The sequence below is a fragment of the Brassica napus genome, unplaced genomic scaffold (genome assembly GCF_020379485.1).
Source record: "Brassica napus cultivar Da-Ae unplaced genomic scaffold, Da-Ae ScsIHWf_47;HRSCAF=86, whole genome shotgun sequence".
In the NCBI taxonomy this organism is placed as follows: Eukaryota; Viridiplantae; Streptophyta; class Magnoliopsida; order Brassicales; family Brassicaceae; genus Brassica; species Brassica napus.
The window spans coordinates 20,192-36,932 of record NW_026016554.1 but is presented as its reverse complement, the minus strand read 5'-3'; the positions used below and the strand labels follow the sequence as shown (position 1 = coordinate 36,932).

The 16,741-nt window shown below is 36.6% G+C and overlaps 2 protein-coding genes and 2 pseudogenes across 5 annotated transcripts; 1 reads left to right on the top strand and 3 right to left on the bottom strand.

Moving 5' to 3' along the window:
- Positions 1-41: 41 nt before the first annotated feature.
- On the bottom strand, positions 42-6,604 carry LOC125604157 (cell division cycle 20.2, cofactor of APC complex-like). 3 transcript variants are annotated; one of them, XR_007336004.1, is made up of 5 exons: positions 5,192-6,604; positions 1,508-2,742; positions 1,195-1,284; positions 1,048-1,131; positions 42-769 (listed from the first exon to the last, which is right to left on the bottom strand). XR_007336004.1 is itself a non-coding variant. In XM_048774702.1 (3 exons), exons 1-2 carry the CDS (start codon positions 5,255-5,257, stop codon positions 1,525-1,527), a joined length of 1,284 nt encoding a protein of 427 aa, XP_048630659.1. In that variant the 5' UTR covers positions 5,258-6,604; the 3' UTR covers positions 810-1,284; positions 1,508-1,524. The 3 variants fall into 3 exon arrangements, 1 of the variants encoding a protein (XP_048630659.1); XR_007336005.1 differs by having other exon boundaries at positions 1,048-1,284; XM_048774702.1 differs by lacking the exon at positions 42-769 and having other exon boundaries at positions 810-1,284.
- Positions 6,605-7,849: 1,245 nt separating this feature from the next.
- LOC125575374 lies at positions 7,850-8,498 on the top strand (annotated as a pseudogene).
- On the bottom strand, positions 8,193-11,154 carry LOC125604160 (protein POLYCHOME-like). 2 transcript variants are annotated; one of them, XM_048774705.1, is made up of 4 exons: positions 10,183-11,153; positions 9,773-9,999; positions 9,631-9,696; positions 8,193-9,554 (listed from the first exon to the last, which is right to left on the bottom strand). In XM_048774705.1, the coding sequence occupies exons 2-4, from the start codon at positions 9,989-9,991 to the stop codon at positions 9,243-9,245; spliced, it is 597 nt and encodes a 198-aa protein (XP_048630662.1). In that variant the 5' UTR covers positions 9,992-9,999; positions 10,183-11,153; the 3' UTR covers positions 8,193-9,242. The 2 variants fall into 2 exon arrangements, with proteins under 2 accessions (XP_048630662.1, XP_048630661.1); XM_048774704.1 differs by having other exon boundaries at positions 9,773-11,154.
- A 3,096-nt stretch (positions 11,155-14,250) lies between these two features.
- Positions 14,251-16,210, bottom strand: LOC125604158 (annotated as a pseudogene).
- Positions 16,211-16,741: the final 531 nt, after the last annotated feature.

Sequence of the window (16,741 nt, the reverse complement as noted above, 5' to 3'; positions counted from 1 at the left end):
TAAAGATAAAAATCAATTTTTGATAAAAGAAGAGAACCAAAAGGAAAACTGTCTTTATTTTTGAAACAAATCAGGAAAAATTACAAGACAAAGAGTTCGTAATATTTCAAAACATAATGTTTCAACCTAATCTCATAGCTCTCAAGACTGCTGCTATGTACATGATCCGTTTCAGTTCCAATCAAAACCATCATTAGAGAGCTTATTATATCTTTATTCTCTTCTTATTCCCCATTTTGCTTTGGCCTCATGGATCATCATCATCTACTCTTCTCTTCTGTATTGACTATGACGCATTTTATTTCCAAACCGATGTAATTTTGGATCCTGACGATTCACCAACCTTAACCTCAATTGGAACAGATAAATCTGGGGAAGTAAGACAACATCGGAACCAATAACTGATGATGATCTAGCATCGCATCCCCTGTTGCTTGTGGCCTGCCACGTCCCCGTTTTACAGGTTCTGTAGTGGCTGCTGTGATTTCCGTAGAGGTTCCACGGATTGTCTAGTGCTTCCAGGCAGGTTATCTAATTTTACCAGTTGCCAAACTCTTTTCAGCACGCAGAATATTTGATGCAGCATTTGGCTCAGTCCTTCTTCCTTGCCTTTGGGAGAATCGGTCTGACAAATCTTTTCAAACTCATCCTCTGTCAGTTGCAATTTTGCCAGTTTTAAGTAATAAGCAAAGGTGCAATTGACTGTTCAAAAAAAGACTCAACAAACCAGACGAGCGGGGATAGGTGCAGAAATTTTTGACCTTGACCCCTGTAACCATAGTGAGAAACCAAATTAAGCCAATATATATATATATGCACAGGTAATATTCTACAAGCAATGATTATCCTTGGGGATATAATATCATTTAAGGCAACACTGGCGCAGCATAATGCTCAGGAAGATAATGGGTAAGAGCCGGTCCAACATCTCAAGCTTCCCACACAGTCTTATTACCGGTGCTCAGGAATTAAGCTATTGACCCTTCATCAAAACTTTCCTTAGTTCCCTAACCAGAAGTTGTTTGCATTTATGTAAATTTCTATTACCTCGTCTGTATGAAGTTGGCTGAGATATGGATGATTGTGATATATATTCCGAAGCTCCATCACTGAGTTGTGCACTGCACGCGACTGTAAAAAGAAAACTAACTAAGAAACAACTGAATACACAATACGCAGAGCACAAAACAGCACCTTCATGTTTCCAAGCGAATCCTCAACCCTCTTCATTAAAAGTTTCTTCTGATATGCAGAAGCCTCGCACTCTATCTTTTCATTGTCAACCTACCAAAATAAATTTAGATGATAAGAGTTAAATTAAAAGATCCTACCCGATCACTAAAATAATGATGAGACTGGAAGTGAGAGAACAAATCTCTTAAGTATCAAAACATAGTAAATTCGTAACTTGTAAAATAAAAGATAAAAAGCTCTCTATTCAACATATACTTTTACAAAACTAGTTTGAGGACATTTTTCTAGTCAATACAGTGGCTGGAGAAGGAACCTCTGGTAGTTGAGTTTTCAACGAATACGAGCGACATGAGAAAACGGCTCATGAGCTGCTTTTGGAACAGTTTTTTTGGCGGTGGTGTGAGGTAGTCCAAAAACATTCCAAAAGCACAGATTCTCGTCTCCTGCAGCTGAAACTACAGTACAACCATCTGGACTCTGGGTCATAGATAGAACTCTTGACGTATGACCAGAGAGCTCAGCCATTTTCACCATCGACGGGTACTTCCACAGTGTGAGCTGAGACCCATGTGAGCAAAGCAGCTCTCTTTGATTGTTGCTCCACAAGAGAGAAGAGACTTGGGAAGCAGTGTCAAGCGAATTCAAGCAAGCCCCTGTGCGAGTGTTCCAGAACTTGATCTTCCTATCTTCTGCACCACCGCCAGATGCAAGCAAATCGCTTTGGAAAGGACACCAAGCGAGAGCCTTAACTGCAGATGTATGCCCCCTGAGCCTGTGCAGCCACTGCGTACTAGTAGAACGATCCCATATATGTACTAGACGGTCGTTTCCGCCGCTAGCTAGTTGCTGACCAGATGCTGACCACTTGAGCCCACAGACCTCTTGAGTGTGACCCTTGTAAGTAGACACAGGGTATGACATGAACCGCACATCGTTGTTGAAGATACGTCCGTCCATTCCTCCGGTTGTCAATATATGAGTGTTCCAGGCCAAGGACCCAACTCGTGTGTGGTGGAAGCCTTGCAATGTTCTCAGTAGAGTCTTGGTTACACAGTCCCAAATGTGAACTTGACCATTGTTGAGCCCAACTCCAAGGTTGATACCATCATGCGCCCAGTTTAGACTTGTGACAGGTCCTTGGTCTTCACCATACGTGACAAGCGTAGTCACGGAGCCAGTGGAAGCATCCCAGAGACAAACAGAGTTGGCCAAGGCAACGGCTAGGACATTAGCACTGCTCCAGTCGAGAACGTTGAGATAGAAGTCATCCACAAGGCCAGGAGCATCCAAAGTTCTCTCGGGACGCTGAGGAATGCGTCGAGGAGGCTCATGCTGATGCTGATGCTGATGGTGAAGAGAAGTAGAAGAAGGTGGTTTGTTGGTGAATGCGAGGATTCGAGTTCGGTTAAGACCCATAGTCTCAGCCAATTGCTTTCTATAAGCTTTTCTGGATGAACTGACCTCTTCTTCTTCTTCTCTTTCTTCCATAAGAGCCAAGTGAGCATAGTCGAAATCCATGGCTGCTCTGTTCGGTATGAATCTGTCAAACTTTAAGAACAAAACAAAAAAAAAAAAAAAAAAAAAACAAACAAACAAACAAGTCAGTACAACAAAAAAACAAGCGACTTCGAAGGCGAAACTTAGAAACCCCAAATTGAATCTAATCGGAGGCCATTACCGGCGTCTCTGGCCACCTCGCGTGTAAGGGGGCTCCAGTCTGCCATCATCTGAAGGTTTCTCCCCTACTCTACTCATGGATTCCCTCAAATCAGATTCAAATCCACTAGCGAAAGTCCCAGCTACTGTTGATGTTGCTACTGTCGATCCCAGTGTCGATATGGTTCTTCCAACCAGTGGGACTCCTCTGTTAGCCACTATTTCTGGTGGCTCCTTCTCAGCTTCCCCAAAGGAGTCGGACCAGCCAATCTCCACGGTCACTACTTCTAATGCTTGGTCGAAGCCTCTCTCCATCACTCAACCTTCTTCTGCAGCTACGGTTCTCATGCAGACCTCGAAGGAACTGATAGCCGATTTGTCCAGAGAAACTCAGTGGCCCTCGCTTTCGGCAGCCAACTGTGCTCCATCTCGGCGTCGTCAACCTGTTGCTAGGGCAATCAACGCTTCAAGGCCTTCTCCGCATAATAGCTACTCCTCGAGTGTAACTGCCAAGGTACCACTAGGTATCTGTGATAATGATCCTGAGTATCCTTGGGCTTCAAAAATGGAGAAGTCTAAGAGAAATCTGCATAAGGTCACCTCGCCTGAGTTCCTCGAGGATGGTACGCCAAAGGTACGTATTCCTCGCCATGTCTTACTAGAAGGATTAGAGAACCAGAAGGAATTTGTAATTGGTCAATTCTATCGGTGCTCTGCCCCTGCTTCTGGCTTAATTCAATCTGTTGTTAGTAGAATCTGGGGAACTAGATGCCGGATCTACACTCGTGAGATAGGAAACAACGCTTTTTTGTTTCACATTCCGGATGAGTTTACTCGTAAGTGGGTAGTTCAGAGAGGTATATGGCATGTGGATGATTGTATAATGTTTGTATCTACTTGGGATCCTAAGGGTACTATCACTGTCCCTGAGATATCTACAATCCCGGTTTGGCTTACTCTGAAAGACATTCCCCACCAGCTTTATTCCAAGAAAGGTATAAGCTGGATAGCTTCCGGTATAGGGGCACCGATGCTCACGAGTAAGCCTTGGCTTGATCCTATACTGATGGGTGAGGCAAAAATTCTGGTTGAAGTTAAGTTGGATAGACCATTTCCTCAAAGAGTAGCACTCGAAGATGAAAGTGGTTCAGTATCAATGGTTTCTGTTATATACTCATGGCTGCCTTCTGTGTGCCCTAAGTGTGGGCAGTTAGGTCACAAAGCACCTAGATGCCTTGGTCTCCCTCTGGTTCCAATCAACGCTGTATCTGAAAACTCTTCTGCTGCATATCAGTCTCTCAAAGCTACTAAATCAGCTCCACTAGAATCTCAGGAAAAAACAGATGCTTTATCTTTTGATTCTCAAGGTTGTATTCTTCTTGATCATGAAGGAAGTGGCCTCCCTATAAATGAAAACTCAGAAATAGAAGAACCAAGTAGAGAAGTCACCACAGTCCCCTCTGCTTCAGTTGTGGCTGTAAACACTCCTACAGGCTCTTTCACTGAAAAGGTTCATGTGTCTTGTACACCTTCTGAAATTGTTCAAGTTACTCATGTTACTGCTGTTACTGATGAAAAGGAACTCCCACCACCTACCGTAGTTTCCGTCTCTCCTAATGACGAAACCTGCAAACAATTAGATGTCTCCGTCTCTCCTAATGACGAAACCTGCAAACAATTAGATGTCGCAGAACCTGTTGACTCCTCAACACAATCTGTACCACCAACTCCAGAGGCTCCTTCAGGGAAGTTTGTTGGGAATGTTGATATTGTGGTTGATAACTCTAACTCCTCTCCGTCTTCTGTACCATTTGTTCATGACAACTTATTTGCGGTATTGGATAGTGCTGATGCCAGTGAACCATCGAGTGTCCCACCAGCCAAGGAACTTGTCTTTTCAAATTCTCCATTACCATTTACTTTTGCCTCTCATGATACTTCCCCTACACATCCTCGTGACCCGTTTGTAGATGATGAATCAACACTAAGGTCACGAGGCGGTAGGCCATTAAAGCCATCTCAAAGGCTTAAGGAGATGGAATGGTTTACTGTTACAGGGAAAGGAAAAAGAGGCCGAGGAAGAGGTCCTCATCACTGAGTTCACAACAAAATCTTGTTAAGTGTTGCCTTCATCATACTATGTTGCTTTCGCGTCTCTCTTGACTTTAAAACCGTTGCATGTTGTTTTATCTTTGAACTCTTAAGGTCCCTAAAACCTTATCTCTGTATCTTTCTAGCATTTAAATTGAAAACCTTTTTTCAAAAAAAAAAAAAAACAAGTCAGTACAACAAACTCGATTCAGAAAAAGAAGGATCAAAACCCTAATTTGAAGAAACTTACTTTTTCCTTCTTGGAGTTGCTCACGGGAAGGAACCTGCGTTGGAGAACTATTCGACAAGTGTTCATTGCTCTCTCTCTCTCTCTCTCTCACGTTTTGTTCGTTGCTTTTTCGGGAAGAAAAAAAGAAAGAAACAAGTAATAGCTTTAATCACCTCGTTGCACCACCTCTATTTATAACCCGCCTCATTAACCGACACTCAACAAATATAAGGAAATAACTCAATTTTACTATTTTGTTGATAAAAAAAAAAAGGAAATAACTAAACGTTTGTTCTTTGCGCAGGATTTCGGGAGAATAATCTATTTTGCCCCAATCAAAACAAATTATTCTCAGTTTCCCTCTTTTAAATTCTCTTCCACAATTTACCATTTTCTTTTTCTATTTTTTTTTTTTTCTCTTTCTGTAGGTGAGTCCCAAACTTTTTTTAATACTTATTAATCTTTGAATTTTTCTTGGGTTTATCTTTGGGATGAATATGTTGGTTCACAAACCATTAATAAGTTACCAACTCATATCTAGTTTTTAATTAAAAAAAAAAGAAAACCATGTAGCATTCTCAACTTCTTGAGGATTAGACTTGACATTAACGGTGGTTGAAAGTGCAACCACTATGCATATCGACTTTATGATCGTCTTTGAGATGCTCAACAAGGGATGGAATGTCTCCGGTCACTGAACACTCAACCTGCAGTGCTGCTCGTACCGGCATGAAACCTCCAACGATTCCGCAACCTTCTCGAGAGCCAAGCATCTTATGTTGCCGAGCTCGTAACGGCATGTAGGGCGCACGTGTTCTGCACTTGTTGTTTGCAGCTTGAACATAACGTGTGGCCATTGGGACATTATGGGAAAATTAACAAACCTAGATGTCAACGTTAACTACACAAAAGTAAGTTGAGTGTCGGAGAAAGAGTAGAACAGTCGCACACACACCTGATTAATTGGAGGATACATGAGATTTGTGCAAACCGGACATTCGAGAAGCTCATGAACACCATTTCCCTTTTCAAGTTTTGTCTGTTTCATGTTCATATGTTTTGTGTAATCAGGAGAATTCTCTTAGATATGGGATCATATATATATATATATCATTGCATGTAACTCTACTTCTCTGTCTATAAAGTTTAAAAACTGAAGCTTTCTATTGCCTAAAGATCTAACAGTGATTTATTCTTGTCAACAATACTCAAGATTGCTGATGTATCTGTATTCATGTCTGCAGATGGGATCGGGATCAATCCCCAACAGGCGCAGGTGACATTTTTGAGTTCTTGAATTGGCTTTTACTCGTGCTCTTTCTTTTTTACTTTTATTTGTTTGTGTAGCTCATTCTAAGCTCACTTATTGTCAATCTCTTAAGTGGAAAGCTAATGTGTGTTTGTTTGTTTGATGGCAGGATACGTATTCCTGAAGCATGGATCTGAACTAAGACTCATCCACCGTGATAGAGTTGGAGCTGCGTTTTGTTATTGATCCAATGAATCTTGTAAACCGAATGAGAGAAACAGTACCAGAAACATATTAAAAACTTTTGACATATTGAAATGGTTATTGTACAACTTCCTTTTTTAGACAAGCAAGGGAACTGGATCTGGTTTAAAGTTATATCTTTGGGTCTAATTCATGGTTATGTCTTACATTTATATCGTCCATGTTGTGCACTACACAAAGCTCGCGCATCTCTTTGAATGTTTACTTACTCATTTGGCTAGCGATTTATTTTTGTCTAGTCCGTGCGGTGCGTTTACGCTGTTATATCCGGTAGTACACTCTAGCCAACATTATTGGATCCTTGTCGGGCTGATTAATTATAGTCGATAATGCTAAAGGCTCAAGGTAGGCTCCAACAAAGCCACGTCGATTCTTTCCTTTCTAGGGAATAAGAAGCTCAATATTTTCGTTTATCAGTGTAGGCCCCAACGGGCCTAAACTATAATCAACTGACCGGCGATAAGAATTCGAGTAGAAATCACTTTGTATCTAGTCTGAAGAGAAATTCATCTTTGTTACTATAAATAGAAACGTCACACTTTGACCTAAATGCAAATTATCTTCCATTTTTAAAAACGTTTCGTGCGTCCCACGTAAACCTCGCATTTTTAAAAAATGTCCCCTATCGAAAATCATCTTTCAGTATTATGAGTTATATTGTATGATGATCCAATAAAGATAAAAACCAATTTTTGATATAAGAACAGAACCAAAAGGAAAACTATCTTTATTTTTCCAACAAATCAGGAAAATTACAAGACTGAAGGAGTTTGTAATATTTCAAAACATAATGTTTTCAACCTGATCACGGGGAGATTTTGATCTCATAGCTCTCAAGACTTTGCTATGTACATCATCCGTTTCAGTTCCAATTAAAACCATCATTAGAGAGCCTATACGAAACATCATTTGGAATCATCTACTCTTCTCTCCAAATCCGTCCGGTGACTCTTAACTTGAGCTCGTCTTTGTCACTGCCTGAAAAGAACAAAGCCATGTTTCTAGGGATGATGAGACCGTTCTGACTATCACGGACCTTCCTGTGACCGTCTCTGATGCTTCTGGGAATCCCTTGCCACGTCAGCTTACGGCTGTGAGCTCCAACTTCCAAGCCGTAACTAAACTTCTTAGCCTCGTTCTCGTCTCCCATGAACCGCAGAAACGCCATGTACACCGGCGCTGTCCCCAGCTGAAACGCCTCAAAGTGTAAACAGAACTGTCTTCCAAAACAGTTGAACACCTAAACCAAAAGCATCAGACAAGAGATAAAGATTCTTTCTCTCATGTCTAGAATAATCATATATGTAGATACAACGGTATATGATTACTTTATTCATTTTATGCTATTCATAGTAAAGTGAGAGCAACAACTGCGCTCAATTGCCTCAGGAGTCTCATCCTCTCCATAGTCTTCTTATTGTTTACAACAGTGCTCCACCTGCACTGTCTTTTACTCAGTTTGTCTGCAATATCTGTAATGTGGGTATGGATGGTAGGTTTTGGTCTTATAACTGTTATGCTTGTAACTATCATGTTCATGCTTCATGTGCTGTGAATAAGCCCAAACCAGTGGCTGCTTCTTCTGGTGTTGAGAAGTGTGGGACAACAAGTGATGAAGGAAGGGCAGTGAGCGCTGAATCTGTTCCTGGTCAGGGTTTGGAGACAGAGCAGACGCAGCAACCTGCTGCAACAACAGAGCAAGTGCTTTGAGGCAACAGCTTAAACTTCAAAGGTTTCAGCTTGAGCTGGATATGAGTTCTGCTCTCGCCTCTCGCAAACATGATTGGCTCCTTCAATCTCAGTTCTTTCGTTTGAAGTATCTTTGCGGTACTCTGCTATGTTGTACTTTTCAGTTTGTTTGATGTGATGCATTTACAATTTGCACACAAAAGCTTGAAAATGGTCTTTGTTCTTGTATTCTGAATATGCAGTAGTATATCTTGTTGGTTTGAATAGTTTCAGGTGAATTGGAACCAAAGACGTTAGAAAAGTAGCAAAGACACTTCCCTTTTCCTCACGTATGGCACTGTTGGATAATTAATTAGTGTTGTTTTTTTTGTAGGCTATACTTGATCACGGTCTGTGAAACAATTCCAATCACGTTGAGAAAATCTTGGAAGCTAAAAACAAGCATAGTGGAACAGAATGAGTAGGCTAAGAGCAAAATGTTGCTGGGAAACAACAACAATTAAAACTACTTTGGTCAAATTCGGTTTTGGAATGTGAATTAGGAAGCGGTTCAAAGAAGAAGAGATTAGAGGAAGTGAAACTGATGGGTTGTCAAATAATTTTCTAATCAATAGCGCTACTACACAGGCCATGCCAAAGGTACAAAAGAAAACAACTAGTATCAAAAGAATCTTCAAATTTCACAAATAGTGAAAAAAGAAAGTAAGCAAATGTAATCTTAACTCTCAAGCCTAAAACACAAACATTGGTAATAACGTGGAGTATGTACTCTCCGTGATATGATATCCACTCGTCCCTCTTTGTATCATCGTCAACTTTTTTTTACGCCTATGATCCCTACTTTTCAGAGTGTGAAGAGTTCCCAAACGGTCACCTCATGGACATCAATGTTCGAATCCTCCTCTCCCTCTCAGCTCTCTGCGCACTTGGTGTGCTTTTCAGCTTCTCAAGCTCTTCCGTCAGATAAATCCCCACTTGATCTATATAGTTGAGGAGCTCTGGAGTGAGGGCCTCCTCTCCATCAGATAATTCCTCTTTGAGTGAGAGCAACTTCTGCTGAACCCAAGCGATGGAAGAGGGGTGGTTGACTCCAGCGGATGCAACAGCACTGGCCACAGAATACCTGAGCTCGAGCTGAGCCAGTGGTACACGGTCAACTGCTCTCCTTCTCTCAGTACCCGCCTGCAGAATGGACTATGGCTAAACAGGCAAGCCTTACGCAAAAGTCGTTGTTAAAAGCAAGTGAGGCGAGTCTAACCCTAACAACAGCAGTATCAAGGAGGGGCCTTGGGCCAACCACTGCTCTCCTTCTCTCAGTACCCACCTGCACAAAAGATTACGGCTAAACAAGCAAGCCTTAAGCAAAATTGGTTGTTAAAATTCAGTGAAGCTAGGCTAACCCTATTCACATCAGTGATATCAGCGAGGGCCCTCCTTGAAGGTGAAGCACGAGGACGAGTACGAGTACGAGGACGAGGCCTTCCACGCCGCCAAATACCACCTCTTGCTTGCACAGTCCATGTAGTTTCATCGTCAACGAAGATCCTTCCGCGCTGTCTGTTGAGAAACAATGATGCAAAATCAATTTGTCGTTCGAGTCTATCGCGCCCTTCCGCCATCTCCGCTTCTGCAAATTGGTTAACTAGACGGTTAGAATCAATTGATCTTTTTGGGTCTAACCAAAAAAAATAAACCGATTCGAACTAAACCCTAATTTCATTCCTAGCTTTCCATAAACTCATCGAACCTAGTTCTCTACGATCCTATGATCCTAGTAAAAGAGCAATCGGTGGTTCATCGAGATTTTTACCTTTGATATATGTTTACTCTAATCGCTTGGTGTTATGTGAGAGAGAGACGTTGAGACTTTAGAGACACACACGCGAGGCTCTCCTCTGGTTTGGTTTAAATACATTTGAAAACAAGCTGTCCCTAACGGGTATATTTTTTCTTCAAATTACTATTACCTTTCAAAAACGAGTAATGATTTTTGAAACTGTTTTGTTTTTTTTTTTTTTTTTTGATAATCTAGGTAATCCGGACACTCCGGAGGGAACACGGCTAGCGCCTAAGTACACCTCCGCAGAAGGCATCCTTGAAGACAGCCCTTTTCACTTGTTTGTTTTTTGTTATTTTGTTTTTTTTTGTTTTTGCTAATAATGTAAACTAGGCTAAGATCTGCATAATGCGCGGGATAAACATTTTATATATAAATAATAATTTATATATTATTATTTATTTTATGTTTTTTAAATATTATAAAATAATAAAATAATAAATATATATTGAAATATTGAAAAATCGGTAATATTACATATATAATTAAATTGGCTTGCGCATATAAATCAAACAATGACTATTGTTTATTAACGATAATTTTATGGTAAATAAATAAAAAATCAATTTTATCCATTTTATATAATATAATTAAATTTAAATGATATTAACATAGATATGAAATATATTTTTAGTAAAGTTGTTCATTAAACAAAGGTTTTAATCATATGGTTTTATGATTCTTGTCATCTTATAGCAAAAATTTAAACCATTAATAACTTTTTAATTTGAGATGTCTAATAGTTTTAGTAATTTATAAATATTTTTAATTGAATGCAAAATTAAAATATTAGTTAAGTTCTCAATATTTGTTCAATGCATATATCAATTTATAATTTGTATTTTATATGATATGTAGTTTAATTAAATGATGTATATATATATATTAATAATAACACTTATTAAATAAGACTTCTTACTCATGTAGTTTATAACTATTTATATCTTATTATACCAAAAATTTAAATCATTGATAATAAATTTTGTTTGAGACTTTTAACAGTTTAGTAATTTATATTTTTTTTTAAAATTCAAAATACAACATATACGAAAAAAATCTAATTTTTTATTATATGGTTAATGAAATTGTGTAATATGTTTTAATAAAAAAGATTTAAACAAAAATGATTGAGTGTATACAAATTGTTAGCAAATCTTTGTTATTGAAAATCATTAATTGCTATATATATATTTTAATAGCATTAGGTAATTATGTAGCTTTATTTAAGGAAAGAATGAAGAATAACTTTTAATACTAATAAATGATTTTGTGATCAGTTTAATGAAAACTATAGTTTATATTTAGATAGACCCATTTAATTTTTTAAAGACTCGAAAATCATTTTCATGATGACACGTGTATGATTCAAATGTTGTAATTCTCTTTTAATATATAGGGGATTTCATTACTAATAATAAACCGGAAACTCCTTTGCCTCCCCCTTTGCAAACCGGAAACTCCTTTTCCTCTGAAACCTCTACCCAGCGGTAAAGGCGAGACAAACAGTCAAGATGGCCACAGTTAGTGACTACCTGATCTTTGGACAGGTCCATGCATATATAGCAATCGAAAAAGCTCCCTTCGCTTCCAACACTCTTCTTAACAACCATTTTCTCCTCATTTACATTGTCTTCTTCCATCACTTTGTTCCCATTCTCACACTTCTTCGAGTCCTCGTTCATTTACATTCGCTTATTTTACTTTTAATTTAATATAATAACCAATCATAGGAAGTCTCAAGCGTTGTCTTCACGTCTTGCACGTCCTCTCTGGACCGGATCATATTACTAACTTATCTTTTGTAATCATTATTCATCTATACTATACTAAAAGGGGGATATAAACTCCTCTTAGAGTGTCCACATAAGCACAAAAAATCGTCCAATCAGAGAGTCCGAAGTTGCCACGTCATCTCATTTATTTTTTCGTAAAAAATGAAAAAACATTACAAAGGAAAGGATCGAACCCGGGTTAGTATGACATAAATATAGGGCAGATACCACTAAGCCATTGAAACTTTCTTGGACACATATACAAGAATCACTAAATATGTAATCATACTCTTATGTACATTTACCAATGTTTTTAAACCCGACCCGGACACCAAACCGGACGACTTACCGGCTCACTGGGTCACTGGATCGACCGGGGATGAACCGCGGGTTAATAAATAAATTAATTTTATTAAATAATAATATATTAGCTATAAATATATAAAAACTAAACTTTGGATATGTATACATTTTATGTTTAAAAAGTATTTAAAAATATTTATGAATATATATATAATATTCATAAATATTTAAATAAGTGAATATAATCATTCAGTCTTTAAACTTTTAAAAGAAAAAAAAAATTTTGAATGAAGATCTTAAAAAGTTGGAACTTGAGATTGAAAATCTTAATGTCTAATGTGAATAATAAATAAAACTTCAAATTCAAAATAAACTAAAAATAAAAGATCATTGTAATAAATTGTCAATAACAAAAATAAACTAACACCAAATCACATCAACTAATTTTGGTTCTCTCTACCATCGTTCATTTCATTTTCTTCTGGTGGCATAATGAAATCTTGATCAAAATTTAAAAATCAAAAATATAAAACCGAAAAGGAAAATCTAACTTTTTTCGTCAGCACCTAACTTCTTAATTGGAAACTTAGAATATAAAACATAATTTAAAAACTAAAAAAAAAGTAAAAGTTATTTATTGGTCCAACCGGTATCGGATTCTGGGTTTTAGTGGGTTTTTGTGGGTTTTTGCGGGTTTCTAAATATTGGGTTTCGTGTTATATAATAAATATATATTATTTACTGATAATAAAAATATAGTTATTCATCTATCACAAATATCTATGCAAATATGTGAATCAAGTACAACAATCAAACAACATAATGATTTTCACAAAGAAAATTTAAAAATATATTTATGTTATGTAGTCTTATTTTATATTCTTTAAATAATGTAATATAATATTATACATTATTTTTTTAGAATTGAAAAATACATATATATCAGTTAGACAAATTAAGCGATAATTAGACAAATTTGATTTTTTTTGCGAGCCAAAAGTTTATTATTAAATTAGCATCAGTTATTTCAAGATGTTTAAGAAGGATGGACAAAAAAATAGGATGAACATAAATGATATATGAACTATAAATAGTACTTTGTAAAGCTGACTTAGATAACACATCTGCAAATCCATTTCCAGTGCTTTTTGATGCCTAAATTCAGTTTCTTCAGAGCAGTTGTTCCACAAAGAGATCGTATGAGATATTGTTTTGATATTCAGATTTGTTTCTTGACTGTTAAGAAGATTGATAACTGTAAAAATGTCTCATTCGAATATGATATGTCTATAACCGAATCCCCAACATCAGACAAGTTTATTTTAAAATTAAATAATTTTATTTTTCTTATATTATATAATAAATATATATTATTTACTGATAATAAAAATGTAATTATTCATCTATCACAAATAACTATGCAAATATGTGAATCAAGTAAAACAATCAAACCACATAATGATTTTCACAAAGAAAATTTAAAAAATATATTTATGTTATGTAGTCTTATTTTATATTATTTAAATAATATAATACAATATTATGCATTATTTTTTAGAATTGAGAAATACATATAGTATCTTATCCGCGCGTAGCGCGGTTAAAAAATCTAGTATTTCTAAAGTCTAAAAGTTCTTCTAACATATCATCTGCTTGAATTCACAATTAATCATTTTGGTAATGTAACAACATGTCTTATCTTTGGTAATGTCTTAAACCTGCTATGATTCGGTAACATTAGTTAGTCAGAATCTCACTAAGCCACGTTAAATTTCTGTGTTGATTTTTTTTTTTCTTTTTTGCGATTGTTCGTATCTCTCCCTCCATTATTTCCTTGGATCCATTAACCCTTTCACTTCAACGATAAAATGTTCCTATCGAAAATCATCTTTCAGTATTATGAGTCATATTGTATGATGATCCAATAAAGATAAAAACCAATTTTTGATATAAGAACAGAACCAAAAGGAAAACTCTCTTTATTTTTCCAACAAATCAGGAAAATTACAAGGCTGAAGAGTTTGTAATATTTCAAAACATAATGTTTTCAACCTGATCACGGGGAGATTTTGATCTCATAGCTCTCAAGACTTTGCTATGTACATCATCCGTTTCAGTTCCAATTAAAATCATCATTACAGAGCCTATATGAAACATCATTTGGAATCATCTACTCTTCTCTCCAAATCCGTCCGGTGACTCTTAACTTGCGCTCTTCTTTGTCACTGCCTGAAAAGAACAAAGCCATGTTTCTAGGGATTATGAGACCGTCGTGACTATCACGGACCTTCCTGTGACCGTCTCTGATGCTTCTGGGAATCCCTTGCCACGTCAGCTTACGGCTGTGAGCTCCAACTTCCAAGCCGTAACTAAACTTCTTAGTCTCGTTCTCGTCTCCCATGAACCGCAGAAACGCCATGTACACCGGCGCTGTCCCCAGCTGAAACGCCTCAAAGTGTAAACAGAACTGTCTTCCAAAAAAGTTGAACACCTAAACCAAAAGCATCAGACAAGAGATAAAGATTCTTTCTCTCATGTCTAGAATAATCATATATGTAGATAAGATAAGATGCATACCGTGAGCATCCATGTAGCATTCTCAACTTCTTGAGGATTAGACTTGACATTAACGGTGGTTGAAAGTGCAACCACTATGCATATCGACTTTATGATCGTCTTTGAGATGCTCAACAAGGGATGGAATGTCTCCCGTCACTGAACACTCGACCTGCAGTGCTGCTCGTGCTTGACCTTGCTGTAGTACGGGAAAATGTCGTGACACCCTAAGCTTTGGTACCGGCATGAAACCTCCAACGATTCCGCAACCTTCTCGAGAGCCAAGCATCTTATGTTGCCGAGCTCGTAACGGCATGTAGGGTGCACGTGTTCTGCACTTGTTGTTTGCAGCTTGAACATAACGTGTGGCCATTGGGACATTATGGGAAAATTAACAAACCTAGATGTCAACGTTAACTACACAAAAGTAAGTTGAGTGTCGGAGAAAGAGTAGAACAGTCGCACACACACCTGATTAATTGGAGGATACATGAGATTTGTGCAAACCGGACATTCGAGAAGCTCATGAACACCATTGCCCTTGCTTGAACGGATTTTTCCAATGGAGACATCCTAACCTCGTAAGCTAAGCCTATCCAGTTAGACTTCAAGGCTTCTTTGTAAGTACTGCCACCAGGAGCCATAGCTTTCTTTATGGCCTATTAGCAATCAAGTGTAATGGAACTTTCCTAGATGAATATACTTTTGCTCTCCTGCAGGAAGATTAAAAAATTGCAAATGTAAGTTAATATAATCAGAAGGAAAACATAACAGTTTTTCACCAAAAACCTCAAAAAGAAAATAAAGAAAATGGTATTTATAGACAAGCAGCAGGTAACATGTTGTTCAAAAGTAGGTTAGGAGGAGGTAGATACTTAGTTCATAAATTATGATAAGAGGCTTTAATTTATTTATACAAGCTCATAAATTAATTTATAAAATCTATTCTTAAATTTCATTTTATATTAAATGATAAATCACTTAATTGATTTTTTCTTAAGTGTCGATCATATATAGAGTTTGAGAAAAAAATATTATAATTTGATTTGTTAATGGATTTTTAATTTTTATTTATTTTATGAGTACGAAAATTAGTTCTAGAAATAGTTTTATCAGTATCCAAATGACCTAAATATATTGCATAAAATAAATTATGGTAATTAAATTTGTGATTTATATAATATATATAATGCTTCATAAAATTATTTTTAGCAATCAAGTATTTCTAAACTATATAAAATATTCCAAAAGTTTCAGTATTATATAGCTTTAAAATTAAGTAATTTTATTAAAAACTCAATCATGAATATTATACATAACTAATTTTAGTACAATTATCAACACAAATATTTAAAATAGTCATATTTATATTTTTTAAACAATTATTCTTAAAACAATATTTAACAAAAACACATAATGATAAAAACAAATTTTAATTTGAAAAATTATAATAAATGTATTGTTACAAAACATTCAAACCCGCGAAACCGCGGGCATCCACCTAATATATATTAAAAGAGAAACATTGTAATAAATGTTTTTACACTATAATAGACATACTAGATTTTGACCTGCGCTTGAGAAGCGCGGGTATTTTTTGTTGTCCGTTTGATAAAATTTGAATAAATTTATAACTTTTTATTAGGAATAAATGATTTTAAAATTTCTCTATTATAATGTTTGAATTTTAAATAGTATTTTCATATCCAATCCAGACATATAGTCTGTTGTGAACAGCCATGAATTAATCAAGAAGATAGTAGAGAACAAAACATATTGAGGCAAATACCCGTTTAGGGTTTCTTATTATTGTGTGAATGAATAATCTTACAAACCCTTAGACTCATATTCATAGCAGCCTCAAAACCTGATTTCCTTTATATTTTAGGAATACATACTTA